General features: G+C 42.1%; 1 protein-coding gene across 1 annotated transcript; it reads left to right on the forward strand.

The window, feature by feature from the left end:
* Window positions 1-240: 240 nt before the first annotated feature.
* On the forward strand, window positions 241-20,660 carry LOC115204164 (phospholipid-transporting ATPase ID). The gene is made up of 28 exons (XM_029769532.1): window positions 241-640; window positions 7,287-7,368; window positions 7,571-7,629; window positions 7,745-7,858; window positions 9,085-9,183; window positions 9,299-9,360; window positions 9,558-9,630; window positions 9,845-9,915; window positions 10,039-10,121; window positions 10,240-10,398; window positions 10,492-10,580; window positions 10,654-10,847; window positions 11,025-11,233; window positions 11,743-11,786; window positions 11,921-12,086; window positions 12,254-12,442; window positions 12,628-12,743; window positions 12,906-13,070; window positions 13,180-13,291; window positions 13,382-13,487; window positions 13,580-13,730; window positions 13,950-14,133; window positions 14,363-14,586; window positions 14,778-14,861; window positions 16,093-16,338; window positions 19,594-19,732; window positions 19,901-20,031; window positions 20,131-20,660. The coding sequence occupies exons 2-28, from the start codon at window positions 7,314-7,316 to the stop codon at window positions 20,392-20,394; spliced, it is 3,588 nt and encodes a 1,195-aa protein (XP_029625392.1). The 5' UTR covers window positions 241-640; window positions 7,287-7,313; the 3' UTR covers window positions 20,395-20,660.
* Window positions 20,661-20,723: the final 63 nt, after the last annotated feature.

Raw genomic sequence — 20,723 nt, forward strand, 5'->3', positions numbered from 1 at the left:
TATATTGTAAAGTGCAGTATGCCTGTTTTGATATGAATTCATATATAGGAAGTGGAAAATCGTGTCTGCGCATGCGTCCCCACCTCAGGGTGTGTGTGTGACATGCCTGGTATCCTCTGATCTTCCTGGTCATTGCCCCATTGTTTGTTCTGATTGGCCAGTGTCTGTCCCTCACCTCAGTTTTACTGCCGCTCAGCACCTGCCTCTGCTTTGTGTCTCAACATCCAGGTCCAAAGATCGCTGGCTGCAGTGTTTGCTCTAGCTCTGTGCTGTTGCCCTGAGGGGGATCCCGTTCTGTTTCCTGTAGCTGCCCATGACTTTGCTTCCCCCACCTCCTCACACCCCACCTCTGGGACTCCACCTGCTCTGCTCCACTCCTGCCTTCTACCTAGGAGTCTCAGGAGCCCCTCTGTCTGGGTCTGCGTCTTGGTGTAAGTGTGTTTGCCCAGACTGAAGCGCAGTTCCGTCTCCTGGACTTACTGTAGTTCAACTGAAAGGGAGGGCGTGTTGAGTGAGAGAAGCGGGTGTTGTTGGAGACATCCTTAGGCCTACTTCCTGCCCGTCTTGGTTGTACCTGTCTGTGTTCTGTTGAAGGACCTTGACTTTCCTGAGGGACTCCGATATCATTCTTCTCACTGAGGTATGTGACTGGACATTATTTGCTTTTCTCCAATGATACTGCTGCTAACAATTAAGTGAACCTGTGCCTGGGGTCTGTCTAGAACGGGTCTGTCGACAAGTTCAGAGACTTCAGAGATACAGTATTTGGCTATTAAGGAAAAGCTGATCAGTTAATCAAACTGACATACAGCATCCTAATGAATTTGAACATAATAAACCACTGGGCACAGACATCAATTCAACATCTGATCAACGTTGGTTTAACATAATTTCATTTAAATGACTGTTGCAGTGACCGTAATACCGGCAGTCACAGGTCATGAAGACGTTCAAATTCCACGTGACCGTTTAGTCACAGTAATTAGGCTTCTTCAAGCTTTGATGCTGCTGATGGTCATTACTAGCCTACCAAACTTGATAACTGCCTGGTACTCAGCACTCTATTGTCTCTCTAATCACTGACATCAATGCAAATGTATTACAAAATCTAATCAAACAGTTCATTAGAGCGGATGAGCTCATGTTGCGCAACATTTCAATAGGCGGTTATGCAATTGCGCGAGAAAACAGTGATGGCCTCTACTAAAAAGAAGAGTATCAGCTTTCTATAGGCTAGGCCTACTATATTTATTTTTCAACTTTTCTAATGTTAAGCACATTGCTTATATTTAAAACAGGAGTATAGCCTACCTGGCTGGCATGAAAATGAACCATGGGTCAGAGTTCTCCATTCGCTATTTAAGTACATAGATGACATGTATTTTTTTCCAGACGTCCCTGTTTCGATACAGGTGCATGATAATGGTCCATTCTAAATCAAAACAAATTTCACACATATACTAAATAACATATGTAAAGACAAGATTAAGTCTGATGGGTGACAATATTAGCCTATCATTTGTGAATGATGCCCAGCAAAAGAAACAATGCCTTTTTTGTGACTTTTTCTAATCATAGTCACACACTGTGGCGGCAGGTAGCCTAGTGGTTAGAGCATTGGACTAGTAACCAAAAGGTTGCAAGATCGAATTGCCGAGTTGACAAGGTAAAAATATGTCGTTCTGCCCCTGAACTAGGCAGTTAACCCACTGTTCCTAGGCTGTCATTGAAAATAAGAATTTGTTCTCAACTGACTTGCCAAGTTAAATGAAGGTAAAATTAAAATAAACACCTCATGTAGCCTAACCATAGGCCTATATTTTGTATTTTTTTATTTCACCTTTATTTAACCAGGTAGGCAAGTTGAGAACAAGTTCTCATTTACAATTGCGACCTGGCCAAGATGAAGCAAAGCAGTTCGACAACATACAACAACAGAGTTACACATGGAGTAAAACAACATACAATCAATGATGCAGTAGAAAAAAAATAAGACTATATACAATGTGAGCAAATGATGTGAGATAAGGGAGGTAAAGGCAAAAAAATGCCATGGTGGCAAAGTAAATAAAGTATAGCAAGAAAAACACTGGAATGGTAGATTTGTAGTTTGAAGAAAGTTCAAAGTTCAAATATAAATAATATGGTGCAAAGGAGCAAAATAAATAAATACAGTAGGGGAAGAGGTAGTAGTTTGGGCTAAATTATAGATGGGCTATGTACAGGTGCAGTGATCTGTGAGCTGCTCTGACAGCTGGTGCTTAATTAACCTGTTGAGGATCTTATCCCGATCTTATCCCGGTATTGGGATTCATTGTCATGTGACCATGGCGGGGAATTCAAAACTGCAAGAGTAATCATTTCAAAAAATCAAATAATCAACTATTTTCCTCCATTTGAAAGATATATCTCCTAAATCTAACCACGCTGTCCGATTTTCAGAGGCATTACGGAGAATGCATAAAGTTAGGTTATGTGAGGAGAGTACACTGACAATAGCTGCGTGTAATGTTTAGCCAATTCAAAGAAGGGCATCAACAGACAGAAAACTAGCTAGAATTATGCACTTACCTTTGACAATCTGCATCAGATGACACTCATAGGACATTATGTTATACAATACATGCATTTTTAGTTCCATCAAGTTCATATTTATATCCAAAAACAGCATTTACAGTCGCGGTGAAATTCAGAATTTTTTTCGGCTCGAATGCACCCAGTGAATCCAGCATTACAAATCACGGAATTACTATTCGAAAACATTGGTAAATTATAATATTGTCATTCAAAGAATAATATATTATCATCTCGTAATTGCTACCGAAGGGCCAGATCTCAAAATAACTTTACTGGGAAATCACATTTTGTATAAACTGGGTACTATGCTAACAACAATAAGCTATATGCTAAGCTAAGCTAAGCTATACCGTTAGCATTAGCATCATCTAATATCGATAATAACATTCTAAATATCCCCTTACCTTTGATTATCTCCATCAGAAGGCGCTGCCAGAGATCCCAGGTCCAGAACAAATGTGGTTTCTTTTGACAAAGTTCATAATTTATGTCCAAATAGTTAGCGTTCAGTAGGCTCCCACAAAATGAGGTGGGCAGTGTAAAGTCACGTCGAAAAACTAAAGAAAACCTAGTAAATAATCTATTTACGTTTGTTTAAACATGTCAAACGTTGTTTAGCACTAATCTTTTGTTCCATTTTTAACGTGAAACATCAGTAAACATCAGTAATATTTTCACACAACCTATCAAGTGTCTAGAATAAACGATAATGACAAAGGCACTCTTCTCAGATTCATGCGCAGGCGCAAAAAATGAAGTGATGACGTGTCAACTTGTAAGCTTTCTAATTCGGTCTGTATTTATCACAGATGCTTCAAACAACTTTCTAAAGATCGTTGACATCTAGTGGAAGCCGTAGGAGTTGCGAACTGAATCCTTTCTCACTGTGGTATCTTTAAAACAATGACACTAAATAGTACAGCCACAAAATTCTCATTTTTTTTTATCTATTTTTCTCAGGTTTCTGCCTGCAATATGAGTTTTGTTATACTTACAGACACCATTCAAACTGTTTTAGAAAATTCAGAGTGTTTTCTATCCGAATGTGTTAATAATATGCATATCCTAGCTTCTGAGTTGGTGTAGGAGGCAGTTAAAAATGGGCACATATTTTTTTCAAAATTCTCAATACTGCCCCCGTGGCCCGTAGAGGTTAAAGCTAGTGAGGGAGATAAGTGTTTCCAGTTTCAGAGATTTTTGTAGTTCGTTCCAGTCATTGGCAGCAGAGAACTGGAAGGAGAGACGACCAAAGGAGGAGTTGGCTTTAGGGGTGACCAGAATTTTAATAAGGTTTGTATCACAACTGAAGTGGCCAAATAACATCTTAAAATGAAGCACATTAATCCTCTTTACAAGGGGTGTAGAGCCTAACTGGCATACATAAGCAGCGTGTGAGTTTCAAGTTTAAAAATGCACCTTTCATAATAAAAGCATTACATGCATAATTGCATTTGCAGTCACTTTTGATAATGGTGTTTTACGCTAATGGAACATTCGTGCTTCTGGCTTACCATGTGCACATTTTTGTGCTTGTAATGTGAAGAAATAGCCTAATAGTTTAACATTTTAAGCTAAACATTCTGATCTGCTGCGTCAGCCACATTGTGTAAAAAAGTTTTTTTTAATGCTAGTAGTTGTATTCATTTTGGATCTATCGCATCCCACAACTGTCCCAGACTATGTTTGGAATATTTATTTCTCGCACAGAATAGAATAGGTCAACCTTTGTACTATGGGAGACAGTAGATTGACAGAGGCTAGTGCTTTTGCTGTTCATAAGGCCTACTCATCTTGTTGGCTGATGAAAAGTAAATGTGGACAGTTCTTCCAATATCTTCAATATGCACCTTGGAATTGGATAAGGAACCACACAGTTGCATCCCTGATGTGACTGTCTTCACTTGTAGCCTGTAAGAAAAACCCGATCATGTGATGGAGTGCACAGCACCTAGGGAGGAGGGCACAACGGCCACTGGCCCAAAAAAAGGCATGGATTGTTTTAGGGTGCGCTACGGCCACACAAAGGGGATGCAGCCGTGAAATTCTAGGCATTATCAAGTGCTTCTCAAATTGTGAATGAGTGACTGATGTAGTGTGTACAGCCTGTGCAAAAAAACAAAGCAGAGCTCATGCCTTTCAAGCAACTTTTTTCAAATCATCATTAGTCTCATCATGCAGCCTTACAATGTATTAAAAATCAAAACATATAGCCCAATGTTTGTAGAACAACTAAAGTTACATTAATAACTAAATAAAACATATAGGAATTCCTATTTCTTTGTTAACCTCTCAACACAGAATAGCTGCTGCATGTGCGCACACAAATTGTTTGGAGATAATATTCTTTCTATTTTATTTAGCTTTGTTCAATTGTATTTTTCATACTATAAAATAATTCCACGGAATTCTAAGCAAGTCTTGTCTGCTAAAAGAACTAGTGTAACCCACAGCCATTTGGCATAACCAGATCGGGACCTAACATTAGGACAACTCAGAGTATGCTATTCTGTTCTTCTGAAATAGACTACATTTTCTTCATATCATAGACCTGTCTTTACAGTAAGGGATTTATTGTAAAGGTGTAGGCTGTATTACATGGATTTATTTGACTTTTTAAAATGTTGATGTTCCAAAGGTCTGCATCAGTGGCTTGTAGGCTATGCGTGGAAGCCAGGAGATGCTAAATGTGTTTATGTTAATTAACGGTCAATTACCGTGAGACCGACAGTTATTTACTTGACAATCACCGGCTGATGAAATTTCGTGACCGCCACAGCCCTACGTGGAAACAACGTTGATTCAACCAGTGTGTGTGCCCAGTGGGTACTTTGTATCAAAATGTGTGTGTGTTCTGGTACAATGCAGGGAGTAAATATTCCCAATGTGAAAGTTTAAACTAAAACAAAAAGGAAAGAAATATGGGTGTGGGAAAGCATGGAATTGGGGAGTAGTTTTGGTTTTTGGTGTTGTGGTAGGTGTGAGAGGGTGAGATTACTTTTTGACCTGTGGTTTGGAGTGAATTCAGCTGTTTATTTGGGAGTTTCTGCCAAAACAGATGGACATTGAACTGTACAATTTCATGGGGAAAAACTTGTCAGAGGAATATACTATAAATATATATATTTATATTATCTTCTTTCTAGGATCTTCCTCTGACAAGTTTATATATAATAGTTTCTGTACTTCTAAGGCTTTCTATTTACTTGAATGTAAGGTGTGTGGACTGTGTATGAGGTTTTTGAGCTGCTGGCGGCCATCACAGAGGACCTAGAAAACTGATAAGACTGATAAGGAGACTGATAAGAGAACTTTGTGACTTCAGGCAGGCGAACATAATGTAGGGAATACCAGGTCTAATGTTCAGGGTTATGAGCGATCTCAAGTGTAGTGACTAAGTATGGATTATCAAGTGTATTTTGCTCTGGTACAAATGGTTGATAAGGAGTGGCTCTAATACGTCTCAACATGGCATTTACTCTACCAGTGAGCATAGAGGGGAAACTTAAGACATAGCAGGTTAATGTACATGAGCTTTTACAAGAGCTTCATCCTTAATACCAGAAACTATAAATTTGACTCCTTTTTATGAGGTATATTGGACTTAAAATAAAAAAATTATAATAATTAATCTTAACTGACTTGCCTAGTTAAGTAAAGAACAAATTCTTATTTACAATGACAGCCCACCGAGGAACAGGGGGTTAACTGCCTTGTTCAGAGGCAGAACGACAGGTTTTTACCTTGTCAGCTCGGGGATTCCATCCAGCAACCTTTTGGTTACTGGCCCAACGCTCTAACCACTAGGCTGCCTGCCACCCCAGACTTGCCCTGATCAGATCTGTATTTTTTATATATATAAAAAAAAAATCAATGCCTCCTCATGGAACAAATTACACTGTAATAAAGAGGATTCATAGTTTATCTTCATGGACATGGCCTAAAATATTCCCGGATTATGGTTGATCTTCATTTAAAAAGCTCTAGCCACAGTAATCCAGAAGAATCAAACCCAAACATAAATTATATTTATGAAATTCATATTATTATTTTTTTTAAATCAGGCCTACTCCGTGACTAATTTAACCTGTGTCTGTGAAACCTGTTCATAGAAACCAGCGCCTTGTCCATAACTCAACAGATTATCCCTATAAAGCCAATTCGAGCATTTCTGTATAAAGCTCATTAGATCACATCAATGCCATTTTCACAAAATGTTCACTTGAAAGTTAATGATTCTTGCTGTTCATTTAGATATCAGGAAGCTCATTTGCGTAGGGAACAGGCTTGTGTGTCTGTGTGTGCATGCGAATATGTGTGGAGGCGGGGCCGATGAAAGAATTCTCACTCTCACCAATAGTGTAAAACTGATAAGTGGTCGTTGCCAAGGATACTACACATAGGCCTACATTAGTACAACCCTGCAAGGCTCACCATGAACTTGTCATAAAATAATTATAGCTGTTCCACACTTGCTGTTCCACACACTGGTTAGAGTGTATAGACCTGCTGTAAATGAGACCGTTCCGCTCCCTTCGCTCTGTCATAACACGGTTACAATATACTGTAGCTGTACCACAAGTATGGAGAAATCATTATGGTCAGGAAGTTTCCCAACCTTGCTTCTCATCATTTTATATAATGAGTTTCACTTTGTGATTCCATTATTATTCAAGCTATTATTCCACATCAGCCATCTGTTTTTCTCCCAGGTGTGATATGGGAGTGATGAGCTGAACATGGGGTCGCTACTGTCACGATTGGGTCTGGAGTGTGGGAGGAAGGAAGTAAAAGGTGAGTTAACTGACCTGCTGTAGTCTAGTCCCAGCTCTGGTGTGGAGAGCATCCCCAGAGTTTATTATTTTACTGCCACGCCTGTGATCCGACTATCTGTGTCCCAGCCCTTAAGGGGCTAAAGCCAGCATTTACTTGTGGAAAAGTTGAGCGGTTTATTGCCACACCTGTGATATTTAATTGATTTTGTTTCCACCTACAGAGGAAGAAAGACACCTGCGAGCAAATGACAGAGAATTCAACTTGTCTTACGAGTATGCTGTAAGTACTGCGGTCGATTACTCATTCCAAGCCATTGTTTACATTGTGTGTCTGCATGTTATGTTTTCATGTGTATTTGTCACAGTAACACATTCCCCTCTTGCTCCCCATGCAGGACAATGCCATTAAAACCTCCAAATACAATTTCTTCACCTTTCTCCCGCTCAATCTGTTTGAGCAGTTCCAAAGACTGGCCAATGCATACTTCCTCTTCCTCCTCTGTCTCCAGGTAACGTTTACACAGCCTTAATAATGCAGCCACTCTAAGCCTTATTCTGTCAGGGCTGAGGCCTGTAGATAGTGTATTTGGAAAGTATTCAGACCCCTTGACCTTTTCTACATTTTGTTACGTTACAGCCTTATTCTAAAATGTATTAAATAAATAAAAAATGTCCTCATCAATCTACACACAATACCCCATAATGACAAAGCGAAAACAGATTTTTAGAAATGTTTGCAAATGTATTAAAAATAAAAAACAGAACCGTATTTACGTAAGTATTCAGTCCTTTTGCTATGAGACTCAAAATTGAGCTCAGGTGCATCCTGTTTCCATTGATCATCCTTGAGATGTTTCTACGACTTGATTGAAGTCCACCTGTGGTAAATTCAATTGATTGGACATGATTTAGAAAGGCACACACCTGTCTATATAAGGTCCCACAGTTGTCAGAGCAAAGACCAAGCCATGAGGTCGAAGGAATTGTCCGTAGAGTGAGACAGGCACATGACAGCCCATTTGGAGTTTGCCAAAAGGCACCTAAAGGAACAAGATTCTCTGGTCTGATGAAACTAAGATTGAACTCTTTGGCCTGAATGCCAAGTGTCATGTCTGGAAGAAACCTGGCACCCTCCCTACGATGAAGCATGGGGGTGGCAGCATCATGCTGTGGGGATGTTTTTCAGCGGCAGGGACTAGTCAGGATCAAGGGAAAGATGAATGGACCAAAGTACAGATGGATCCTTGATGAAAACCTGCCCCATAGCGCTCAGGACCTCAGACTGGGGTGAAGGTTAACCTTCCAACAGGAGAACTACCCTAAGCATACAGCCAAGACAACGCAGGAGTGGCTTCAGGACAAGTCTCTGAATGTCCTTGAGTGGCCCAGTCATAGGCCGGATTGAACAGATCAAACATCTCTGGAGCGACCTTAAAGTAGCTGTGCAACCTGACAGAGCTTGAGAGGATCTGCAGAGAAGAATGGGAGAAACTCACCTAATACTGGTGTACCAAGCTTGTAGCTTCATACTCCAGAAGACTTGAAACTGTAAATACACCAAAACGTAGAATCTGAGTGCAAATGTATATTTCTTCATAGTATCTACATAAGCTCCCTCATGCCCTGGAGCTGGCTGTCGGCCTATAATGTACTATATAATAGGGAGTAGCAGTACTAAATGGCAGCAGAAAGGTGAGTCCCTGCTGGTGATGTTTTCTCTCCTGGCTACTCTCAGCTCATCCCAGAGATCTCATCCCTGTCCTGGTTCACCACCGTGGTCCCCCTGGTCCTGGTGCTCTCCATGACCATGGCCAAGGATGGCAGCGACGACATAGTGAGCTCAACGTCTACTAATTACAGTATTAAGACCAGATACATAATATGGTCTGCATAGACCAGTTTTTTTCTGGTCTCCAGATCCTAATATTCCATCTCCTTCGCCTGTGTAGAACAGACACAGATGTGACAGACAGGTGAACAACCGGAAGGTGGAGGTCCTCATCGATGGAGAGTGAGTCTCTCTTCCCTTAGCTCATTTCTCAGTGCTTGGAAAGTGCTTGTATGTCACAGATTAGCTCTCAAGAGGTCTGTATATTTGTTGTGTATGCATTAGGTGGTGATTTGTTAGTCAGTGTTATTGTTCTCAAACACCAGATGTCACTCTAGGCTTGCCTTAGCATAGCATCATTACGATATTGCTCTTTTCAGACTAAGGAGTGAAAAGTGGATGGATGTTCAAGTTGGGGACATCATCAAGCTGGAGAATAATCAGTTTGTCACGGTAAGGTTGGTGGTGTCTGCAGAGGGTCAAAGGGCAGATGTACCACAGAAATACAATCAGCCAGTGTAGGTCACCAGTCATTCTACAGAATAGAAAATCTGACAAATTTATATTTCAAGTAAGTCATCATTTATGGGTTTCAAATTAACATTCTATAGCTCTCTCTCCTCTCTTCTCTCTCTTCTCTCTCGTCTTTATCACTCTCCTTCTCCAGGCCGATCTCCTGTTGCTGTCCAGCAGTGAGCCTCTCAACCTCGTCTACATAGAAACAGCTGAACTAGATGGGTGTGTCTGTTGCGTTCATGCATGCGTTTGTGTTTACCTTTGACACCAAAGATATTTCACTGCCTTTCTTAATTGTATGAGCTCTTTCTCTGTTTCTCTCATCCTGCCCTCCTCCTCCTTTAGAGAAACTAACTTGAAGGTGAAGCAGGCCCTGACTGTGACAGGGGAACTGGAGGATAGCATAGAGAAACTGGCCAACTTCAACGGTAAAACTGGAAAAAAATTTAGATTATCATGGCTTAAAAGTCTAGATCTTATGTTCTTAACTTATGTTCTTAATTCTTAACTGTTGTACAGTCCCTGAACCTCTCTGTCCCTGTGTAGGCGAGGTGCGCTGTGAGCCACCCAACAACCGCCTAGATAAGTTCACTGGCACCCTGACTCTGAAGGGAGAGACGTACTCCCTGGACAACGAGAGGGTCCTGCTGAGAGGCTGTACTCTGAGGAACACCCAGTGGTGCTTCGGCCTGGTCGTCTTTGGAGGTGAGTCTCACCGGTCCACATAATGGCAGAGAAATGACCTAAGACTTTCATGAAAATATCCACAACTGATGATCAATCTATTCCCTCTTCCAGGTCCAGACACCAAGCTGATGCAGAACTGTGGAAAGACTACATTGAAACGGACCAGCATTGATCGCCTCATGAATGTTCTGGTGCTGAGTGTGAGTATGACTATACATACACACACAGTCATCACACACACACACTTCTTAACTGTCGTGTTTGGTCTTCCAGATCTTTGGTTTTCTGGCGGTTATGTGTTTAATCCTGGCCGTTGGGAATGGAATCTGGGAGTACCAGGAGGGCTCTAAGTTTGCTGCATTCCTACCCAAGCAAGAGGGGGTTAACGCTCCCTTGTCAGCCTTCCTCACCTTCTGGTCCTACGTCATCATCCTCAACACTGTGGTGCCTATATCCCTCTACGTCAGGTCAGTACACTTCACATATTATCCAGTCATTCACTGCAGTTGCATCTCCGTGTCCCAATGTGTTACTTCTACTGTGCCTTTGATGACAGGACTACATCACCATGAATCATCAATGTGAATTGATTGCATTTCTCTCTCTCTCTTTCTCTTTCTTTTTCTCCTGTGTTTTGGGTGCAGTGTGGAGATCATTCGCCTGGGGAACAGTTTCTACATAGACTGGGACAGGAAGATGTACTATCCCAAGAGTGACACGCCTGCCGAGGCCAGGACCACCACGCTCAACGAGGAGCTGGGCCAGATCTCATACATCTTCTCTGACAAGACCGGAACACTCACACAGAACATCATGACCTTCAACAAGTGTTCCATCAACGGGAAGTCCTATGGTGAGGCCTGGCGCTGGAATACACACACTTAAATCAAATCGTATTTGTCACATGCGCCGAATAAAAGGGATGTAGACCTTAAAGTGAAATGCTTACTTACAAGCTCTTTCCCAACGATGCGGAGTTAAAAATACTGTACATATATTTGTATTTATATATATTCATAGTTTTGATGTCTTCACTATTATTCTACAATGTAAAAAATTGTTATAATAAAGAAAAACCCTTCAATGAGCAAGTATGTCCAAACTTTTGACTGGTACTGTATATATAAACACATGAGAAATAAAACACACAAGAATGAACCTATATACAAGGAGTACATTGCCATATCAATGTGCAGGGATGGATGGTAATAGAGGTAGATATGTACATGTAGAAAAAGGTCAAGTCTAGCACTATAAGCACGTATCATGTGTTTACACACACGGTAAGGCATACATTAATACATATAGGTGGCAATCATTCACTGTACCATATAACTGACAAAATGTGTTTCTGTTCTCCAGGGGAGTTGTTGGACTTTTCTGGACAAAGAGTGGAGATTAATGAGGTGAGAGGAGGAAAAGGGTGTGTTGGGTTTATGGATTTAATGTATGAAAGAAAATCTCTAAGGCCATTTCTTTGGCAATAAATCCTTACATTCCGTGGCACTAACATTCCTAACCCTCACTCACTCTCTGGTAGAAAACAGAGAAGGTGGACTTCTCTTGGAACAACCTGGCCGACCCAAAGTTCTGTTTCCATGACCACAGCCTAGTGGAGGTGGTGAGGGAGGGCAACCCCGAGGTGCAGGCCTTCTTCCGCCTGCTTGCGTTGTGCCACACCGTCATGCCCGAGGAGAAGAAGGAGGGTGAGAAAGCGACTCCTGCTGGATTCACATATTATTGCATTGGTGTGGGTGACTATGGACGGAGGCTTGAGGTAGAAGTTGCACAGTGGTTGGGAGGACAACTTCTACTTGCTCCATAAACTAGACAAGGCGACTAGTAAATATCTTCCGTCATTGTGATCTTCTAGGTGAATTGTACTACCAGGCCCAGTCACCAGACGAGGGAGCTCTGGTCACAGCAGCCAGGAACTTTGGCTTTGTGTTCCGCTCTCGTACACCAGAGAGCATCACTGTGGTGGAGATGGGAGAGCTGGTCACCTACGAGCTACTGGCTGTACTGGACTTCAACAACGTCCGCAAGAGGATGTCGGTCATCGGTGAGTCCATCCAACACTAACCGTTACGCCTTTAGAATTATAGGGGAATATGTTCTGAAACTGTAGCTATTTAGAATTATCTGAATGATATGGGAAGTTTGTTCAAACTTTGATGGCTTTATTGTAACCGATTGCCATTGAGATTTAAGTTCACAAAACCTGATTATGTGTTGTGTGTCCCCTAGTGCGCAGTCCGGAGGGCAAGCTAACTCTTTACTGTAAGGGAGCAGACACCATCATCTTTGAGAGACTGAACCCTTCTTGCAGCAAACTAAAGGAGGTCACCACCGAACACCTGAATGTGAGTAGCCAGCCTCTGTGTGTGTCCGTGTTTAGAATTCTGTATTTTTTGTGGAGCGTGTGAATATATGTAAAATCTTACACAAGATGAACTATATCCTGTATGTCCAACTCTGTACCTGTGTGTTAGGTCCTAAATCTAAAGTAACTGTTCCATTGACAGGAGTATGCTGGGGATGGTCTGCGTACGCTGGCTCTGGCCTACAAGGACATAGACCCAAAGTATATGGAGGAGTGGAAACTGCGCCACCATGAGGCCAGCACTGCCATGGACGAGAGGGAGGAGAAGTTGGATGCGCTGTATGAGGAGATCGAGGAAGGCCTGCTGGTGGGTACTACAGACAAAAGTATCATTACAAAAGTTTTATTGTCCTACAAGACAATCCACTAGCACAACATCAACTGAACCTTTCATGTTTGTACCGGTATGTGTGTAGCTGTTAGGATCCACTGCAGTAGAGGATAAGCTACAGGATGGAGTGCCTCAGACCATTGAGCAGCTCTCCAAAGCCGACATCAAGATCTGGGTGCTCACTGGAGACAAGCAGGGTGGGGTTATCTTCCTTAGAATATACTATCAATAGGCTATAATAGTTTTCTCTGGCACACCTTGATTCTTTTTTCTCTCTGTCGGAACAGAAACGGCAGAGAACATTGGCTACTCCTGCAACATGTTGCGAGAGGAGATGACCGAAGTGTTCATCGTGTCGGCAAACACAGCAGAGGAAGTCAGAAAGGAGCTCCAGTGAGGCACAGACAGACTATTGACAATGTCTTTCGTAGCTTGACGCACCACAGTAAGGTGACATGTAAAAGTATCTCTCTCTCCCTGACCAGGACCGCAAGGAGGAAGATGAGACCTGATGGACCAGAGGAGCCTACTGTCACAAAGAGTAGAAGTGGCCTGTTTTGTCTTTTAAAGACGGAGACGGTGGCGGATGAGCCAGTGGATGGAGAGTACGCTATGGTGATTAACGGACACAGTCTGGTAAGGACAAGGACTCTGGTGGGTCACTGGAAACATAACACTTATATTCTGATTGACATATGTTGTAATCACTTTTTATAATCTTTGTTCCAATATTTCATGAACAACATTTATCGCTTTCCACTACCTTCCCCTCTCCTCCCTCTCTCTCCCCTCACCCCTACCTCCCCCTCTCCTCCCTTCCGCCCTTCATCTCCCCTTCCCCCCCTCTCCACCCAGGCCTTTGCCTTGGAGAAGGACATGGAGATGGAGCTGCTGCGGACAGCGTGTATGTGTCAGACGGTGATCTGCTGCAGGGTGACTCCACTGCAGAAAGCCCAGGTGGTGGAGCTGGTGAAGAAGTACAAGCAGGCTATCACTCTGGCCATCGGCGACGGCGCCAACGACGTCAGCATGATCAAGGGTAGGGCTGCTTGATCAAGGGTCAAGCAGCTCCAATTATGAGCTGCTTAAACACTGTGAAGGTGTTGAAGGATCCTGATTCCTGATGCTAAATATTTGACTGCTGTTATGATTCCTCTAATCAACTCATACACACACTCATCTTCTCTATCTCTCTCTCCCACCACCCCTCTCCCTCTCTCTCTCACCACCCCTCTCTCTTACCCTCCCTTCCTCTCTCCCCCCTCTAGCTGCTCATATAGGAGTAGGTATATCAGGTCAGGAGGGAATGCAGGCGGTGCTCTCCAGTGACTTCTCCTTCGCTCAGTTCCGCTACCTGCAGCGCCTCCTGCTGGTGCACGGCCGCTGGTCCTACCTGAGGATGTGCAAGTTCCTGCGCTACTTCTTCTACAAGAATTTCACCTTCACCTTCGTCCACTTCTGGTACGGCTTCTTCTGCGGTTTCTCAGCCCAGGTGAGACACAGAGACAGAGGTGCATGCACAGAGACTTGCAGAAAAGTCATGCTTTAGTTTGTTTAGAGTATGACATGTTAATTCCTTTAACTAGTGGCAGAAGTAGTTCCTGACCAGGAAACATACTGGGCTGTAATGGACTAAAGACAGTCATGTATCTAATGTGTATGATTTGCTGTTCCCCCTAACAGACTGTGTATGACGAGTGGTTCATCACCCTGTATAACCTGGTTTACACAGCTCTACCTGTGCTGGCGTTGAGTCTCTTTGACCAGGTAATCATGTCTCTTAGGCTTATGTTAGTATGTCAGTAATGTACGTCAGCCAATTATGTATGCCGATGCAAGTAAGTAGTATGTATGTATGTATGTATGTAATCACATACACTGAGTATACAAACATTAAGAAATCTCTTGCCAATGACATAGACTGACCAGGTGAATCCAGGTGAAAGCTATGATCCCTTATTGATGTCACTTGTTAAATCCACTTCAATCAGTGTAGATGAAGGGGAGCAGACTGGTTAAAGAAGACAAGTGAGACATGGATTGTGTATGTGTGCTATTCAGAGGGTGAATGGGCAAGACAAAATATAACATTTTTAAAGGGTATGGTAGTAGGTGCCAGGTGCACCAGTTTGTGTCAAGAACTGCAACACTGCTGGGTTGTTCATGCTGAACAGTTTCCTGTGTGTATCAAGAATGGTCAACCACCCAAAGGACATCCAGCCAACTTCACACAACTGTGGGAAGCATTGGAGTCAACATGGGCCAGCATCTCTGTGGAACGCTTTCGACACTTGTAGAGTCCATACCCTGACGAATTGAGGCTGCTCTGAGGGGAAAGGGAGTGGGGTGCAACTCAATATTAGGAAGATGTTCCTAATGTTTGGTATATTCAGTGTCAGTGGTGGAAAAAGTACTAACTTGTCATACTTGAGTAAAAGTAAAGATACCTTAATAGAAAATGACTCAAGTAAAAGTCACCTAGTAAAATTCTACTTTAGTAAAAGTCTAAAAGTATTTGGTTTTAAATATACAGTACTTAAGTATCAAAAGCAAATGGAATTGCTCAAATGTACTTAAGTATCAAAAGTAAAAGTAGAAACCATTTAAAATTCCTTATATTAAACAAACCAGACGGCACAAATGTAATTTTTTTTATTGACGGATATCCAGGGGCACATTCCAGACATAATTTACAAACAAAGCATTTGTGTTTAGTGAGTCCGCCAGATCAGAGGCAGTAGGGATGACATGGGATGTTCTCTTGTTAAGTGTGTGAATTTGACCATTTTCCTGTCAAAATGTAACAAGTACTTTTGGTATCAAGGAAAATGTATGGAGTAAAATTTATATTATTTTCTTCAGGAATGTAGTGAAGTAAAAGTTGGCAAAAATATAAATAGTAAAGTACAGATACACCAACTACTTAAATAGTACTTTAAAGTATTTTTGCTTAAGTACTTTACACCACTGTTCAGTGTATGTCTCCCTGTATATCTAGGATGTAAATGATCGGTGGAGTTTCCAGTACCCCAAGCTCTACGCCCCAGGCCAGCTCAACCAGTACTTCAGTAAGAGGGCCTTTGTCTACACGGTGTTACACAGTGGCTACAGCTCCCTGGTCCTCTTCTTCATTCCCTGGGCAGCCATGTACGACACGGTCCGAGACGACGGTAAAGACATTGTGGACTATCAGTCCTTCGCCCTGCTGGCCCAGACCTGCCTGCTCATCGCCGTCAGTATACAGGTAAGGAGAAGGGAGAAGGGAAATAGTGTGTACTTATGTTATCAAATTTGGGCATTTGTGGTGGTATATGAATGTTTCAACTGAGGCTTAAACCATATTTGCATACATACAGTTGAAGTCGGAAGTTTACATACACTCAGGTTGGAGTCATTAAAACTTGTTTTTCAACCACTCCACAAATTTCTTGTTAACTTCTATGGGCAAGGTGGGACGCTAGCACCTGCGGGACACAACCATTGAAATATCAGGGCGACAAATTCAAAATGTCATAATTCAAATTTCTCAAACATACAACTATTTTACACCATTTTAAAGATACACCTCTCCTTAATCCAACCACATTGTCCGATTTCGAAAAGGCTTTACGGCGAAAGCATAAAGTTAGATTATGTTAGGACAGTGCCAACACAAGAAAAACCACACAGCCATTTTCCAAGCAGAAAAGGGGTCACAAAAACAAGAGATGCAGCTAAAATGAAGCACTAACCTTTGACGATCTTCATCAGATGACACTCCTAGGACTCAATGTTACACATTACATGTATGTTTTGTTCGATAAAGTTCATATTTATATCCAAAACCCCCCATTTTACATTGGCGCGTGATGTTCAGAAAATATTTTGCCTCAAACTGCCGGTGAATTAGCACAACAATTTATAAAAATACGTTGATAAAATATTAAACTGTTATTCAAAGAATTATAGATAAACATCTCCTTAATGCAACCGCTGTGACAGATTTCAAAAAAGCTCCACGGGGAAAGCACACTTTGCAATAATCTGAGTACGGCGCTCAGAAAAATACATCAGGCAATACAGATACCCGCCATTTTGGAGTCATCTAAAATCATAAATAGCATTATAAATATTCACTTACCTTTAATGATCTTCATCAGAAGGCACTTCCAGGAATCCCAGGTCCACAATAAATGTTGTTTTGTTCGATAAAGTCCATAATTTATGTCCAAATACCTCCTTGTTGTTTGCGCGTTCAGTAAGCTACTCCAAATGTAGGAAGCGTGCCGAAAATTTCAGGACGAAAAGTAAAAAAAATATATATTTACGTTCGTAGCAACATGTCAAACGTTGTATAGCATCAATCTTTAGGGCCTTTTTAACATAAAACTTCAATAATATTCCAACCGGACGATTCCAATGTCTTGAAAAACGTTATGGAACACAGCTACTTCATCATGTGAATGCGCGCCAATGAACTCATGTCATTTTCTGAGTCACCAACTTCCCGGCCTTCTTGTTCGCTCTCTGTTCACTGCAAAAGCCTGAAACAAGGTTCTAAAGACTGTTGACATCTAGTGGAAGCCTTAGGAAGTGCAAAATGAACCCTAAGTCCCTGTGTGTTAGATAGGCAATGACTTGAAAAGACTACAAGCATCAGATTTCCCACTTCCTGGTTGTTTTTTTCTCAGGTTTTTGCCTGCCATATGAGTTCTGTTATACTCACAGACATCATTCAAACAGTTTTAGAAACTTCAGAGTGTTCTATCCATATCTACTAATAATATGCAAATATTTGACTCTGGGCCCGAGTATTAGGCAGTTTACTCAGGGCACGCTTTTCATCCGAAATCGAAAATACTGCCCCCTATACCTTAAAAAGTTAACAAACTATAGTTTTGGCAAGTCAGTTAGGACATCTACTTTGTGCATGACACAAGTAATTTTTCCAACAATTGTTTACAGACAGATTATTTCACTTATAATTCACTGTATCACAATTCCAGTGGGTCAGAAGTTTACATACACTAAGTTGACTGTGCCTTTAAACAGCTTGGAAAATTCCAGAAAATGATGTCATGGCTTTAGAACCTTCTGATAGCCTAATTGACATAATTTGAGTCAATTGGAGGTGTACCTGTGGATGTATTTCAAGGCCTACCTTCAAACTCAGTGCCTCTTTGCTTGACATCATGGCAAAATCAAAAGAAATCAGCCAAGACCTCATGAAACAAATGTAGACTTCCACAAGTCTGGTTCGTCCTTGGGAGCAATTTCCAAATGCCTGAAGGTACCACATTCATTTGTACAAACAATAGTAAGCAAGTATAAACACCATGGGACCACGCAGTCGTCATACTGCTCAGGAAGGAGATGCGTTCTGTCTCCTCGAGATGAACGTACTTTGGTGCGAGAAGTGCAAATCAATCCCGGAACAACAGCAAAGGACCTTGTGAAGATGCTGGAGGAAACCGGTACAAAAGTATCTATATCAACAGTAGAACGAGTCCTATATCGACATACCCTGAAAGGCTGCTCAGCAAAGAAGAAGCCACTGCTCCAAAACCGCCATAAAAAAGCCAGACTACAGTTTGCAACTGCAAATGGGGACAAAGATCGTACTTTTTGGAGAATTGTCCTCTGGTCTGATAAAACAAAAATAGAACTGTTTGGCCATGATGACCATCATTATGTTTGGAGGAAAAAGGGGGAGGCTTGCAAGCCAAAGTACACCATCCCAACCGTGAAGCACGGGGGTGGCAGCATCATGTTGTGGGGGGTGCTTTACTGCAGGAGGGACTGGTGCACTTCACATAATTTTCCATCCTCATGATGGCATCTATTATGTGGATATATTGAAGCAGCATCTCAAGACATCAGTCAGGAAGTTAAAGCTTGGTCGCAAATGGGTCTTCCAAATGGACAATGACCCCAAGCATACTTCCAAAGTTGTTGGCAAAATGGCTTAAGGACAACAAAGTCAAGGTATTGGAGTGGCCATCACAAAGCCCTGACCTCAATCCTATAGAAAATGTGTGGGCAGAACTGAAAAAGCGTGTGCGAGCAAGGAGGCCTACAAACCTGACTCAGTTAACCAGCTTTGTCAGGAGGAATGGGCCAAAATTCACCCAACTTATTGTGGGAAGCTTGTGGAAGGCTACCCGAAACATTTGACCCAAGTTAAACAATTTAAAGGCAATGCTACCAAATACTAATTGAGTGTATGTAAACTTCTGACCCACTGGGAATGTGATGAAAGAAATAAAAGCTGAAATAAATCATTCTCACTTCTATTATTGTGACATTTCACTTTCTTAAAATAAAGTGGTTATCCTAACTGACCTAATTTTTACTTGGATTAAATGTCAGCAATGTGAGAAACTGATTTTAAATGTATTTGGTTAAGGTGTATGTAAACTTCCGACTTGAACTATGCACACTCTGGACTAATGTAAAGGCATCTCTCTAAACACACACACAGTAACATAGTCTGAGGTAGCTGCATGTGTCTTTGTTAAAGCTGGGTCTGGACACCCACTATTGGACGTCAGTGAACCAGTTCTTCCTGTGGGGCAGTCTGTGTGTGTACTTTGCTGTCATATTCACCATGTACAGCAATGGCATGTTTCTCATCTTCACCTCCTCCTTCCCCTTCATTGGTGAGTAGTACCACTCAGCACCTGTCCATCCACCTCCTCTCCCTTCATCATTCATGTCTTTCTATCTGAACGTTTGGTCAGTGACACTATCTGTAACTATGTAGGTGAGTATCTGTCACTGCAATCATCATCTGAATACATGTTGCGATGCTATACTCTATGTAACAGGCACAGCCAGGAACTCCCTGAACCAGCCCAATGTGTGGCTGACTATGCTACTCACCTCCATCCTCTGTGTGCTTCCCGTGGTGGCATATCGCTTCCTGCGCATCCTGCTGTGGCCCACTATCAACGACAAGGTCAGATGTCGAGGGTCAACTCCTTTGTAATTGGCATTGAAGAATCACAAATTATTACTTCTCCCTCACTGTCTCTCTCATTCCTCCTCCTCCCTCTAGGTGAGGTACAAGGTGAGACAGGACAAGGTGCTGCCCCCTGCCCCTCGCCGTGTCCAAGCCCGCCGCGCCAGTACCCGCCGGTCAGGCTATGCCTTCTCCCACGCCCAGGGCTACGGTGACCTGGTGACCTCAGGCAAGTTCCTGCGGTGGACCCCGAAGAGCCGGCCAGCCCTTTTCTCCCAGACAGACTCCCCATTGGCCCAGACCCAGCCTCAGTTCTACCGCACCATCATTGAGGGGGAGGAGCCACCACTGAGTCCCTAGGAGTGATGACCTAACAGAGCACACAGTGTTCAGGCCATTAAGTCTGAAAATCCTCAATGAATCTATTCCTAAAAGAAATATCAAATGTCAATCAGCCATGTTTCTGTGAAACACTTCCACTGATGCGAGGATGTGTAACATTCTTCATCTGGATAAAAAGTACAAGGACAACCCCAAGCCTAAATTCAGCATTTAGTGCCAGGCTTAGTTTCAAGATGTATGTATGTGGAAGTACTGTACTTGTAACTGTAAAAAAAAAAAAAAAATATTGGTGATACAGCAACAAAATCATGCTGGGCATAAGTCCAAAATGATCATTGTGACAATGG

This window comes from Salmo trutta, chromosome 12 (assembly GCF_901001165.1).
Source record: "Salmo trutta chromosome 12, fSalTru1.1, whole genome shotgun sequence".
NCBI classification, from domain to species: domain Eukaryota; kingdom Metazoa; phylum Chordata; class Actinopteri; order Salmoniformes; family Salmonidae; genus Salmo; species Salmo trutta.

Excerpts from the sequence above, each read along its gene's own strand:
- LOC115204164 (XM_029769532.1), top strand. The coding sequence starts at position 7,314 with ATGGGGTCGCTACTGTCACGATTGGGTCTGGAGTGTGGGAGGAAGGAA. Across the intron at positions 12,443-12,627 it reads CAAGAGGATGTCGGTCATCG|TGCGCAGTCCGGAGGGCAAG; the intron begins GTGAGTCCATCC and ends TGTGTCCCCTAG. Across the intron at positions 16,339-19,593 it reads TCATCGCCGTCAGTATACAG|CTGGGTCTGGACACCCACTA; the intron begins GTAAGGAGAAGG and ends TCTTTGTTAAAG.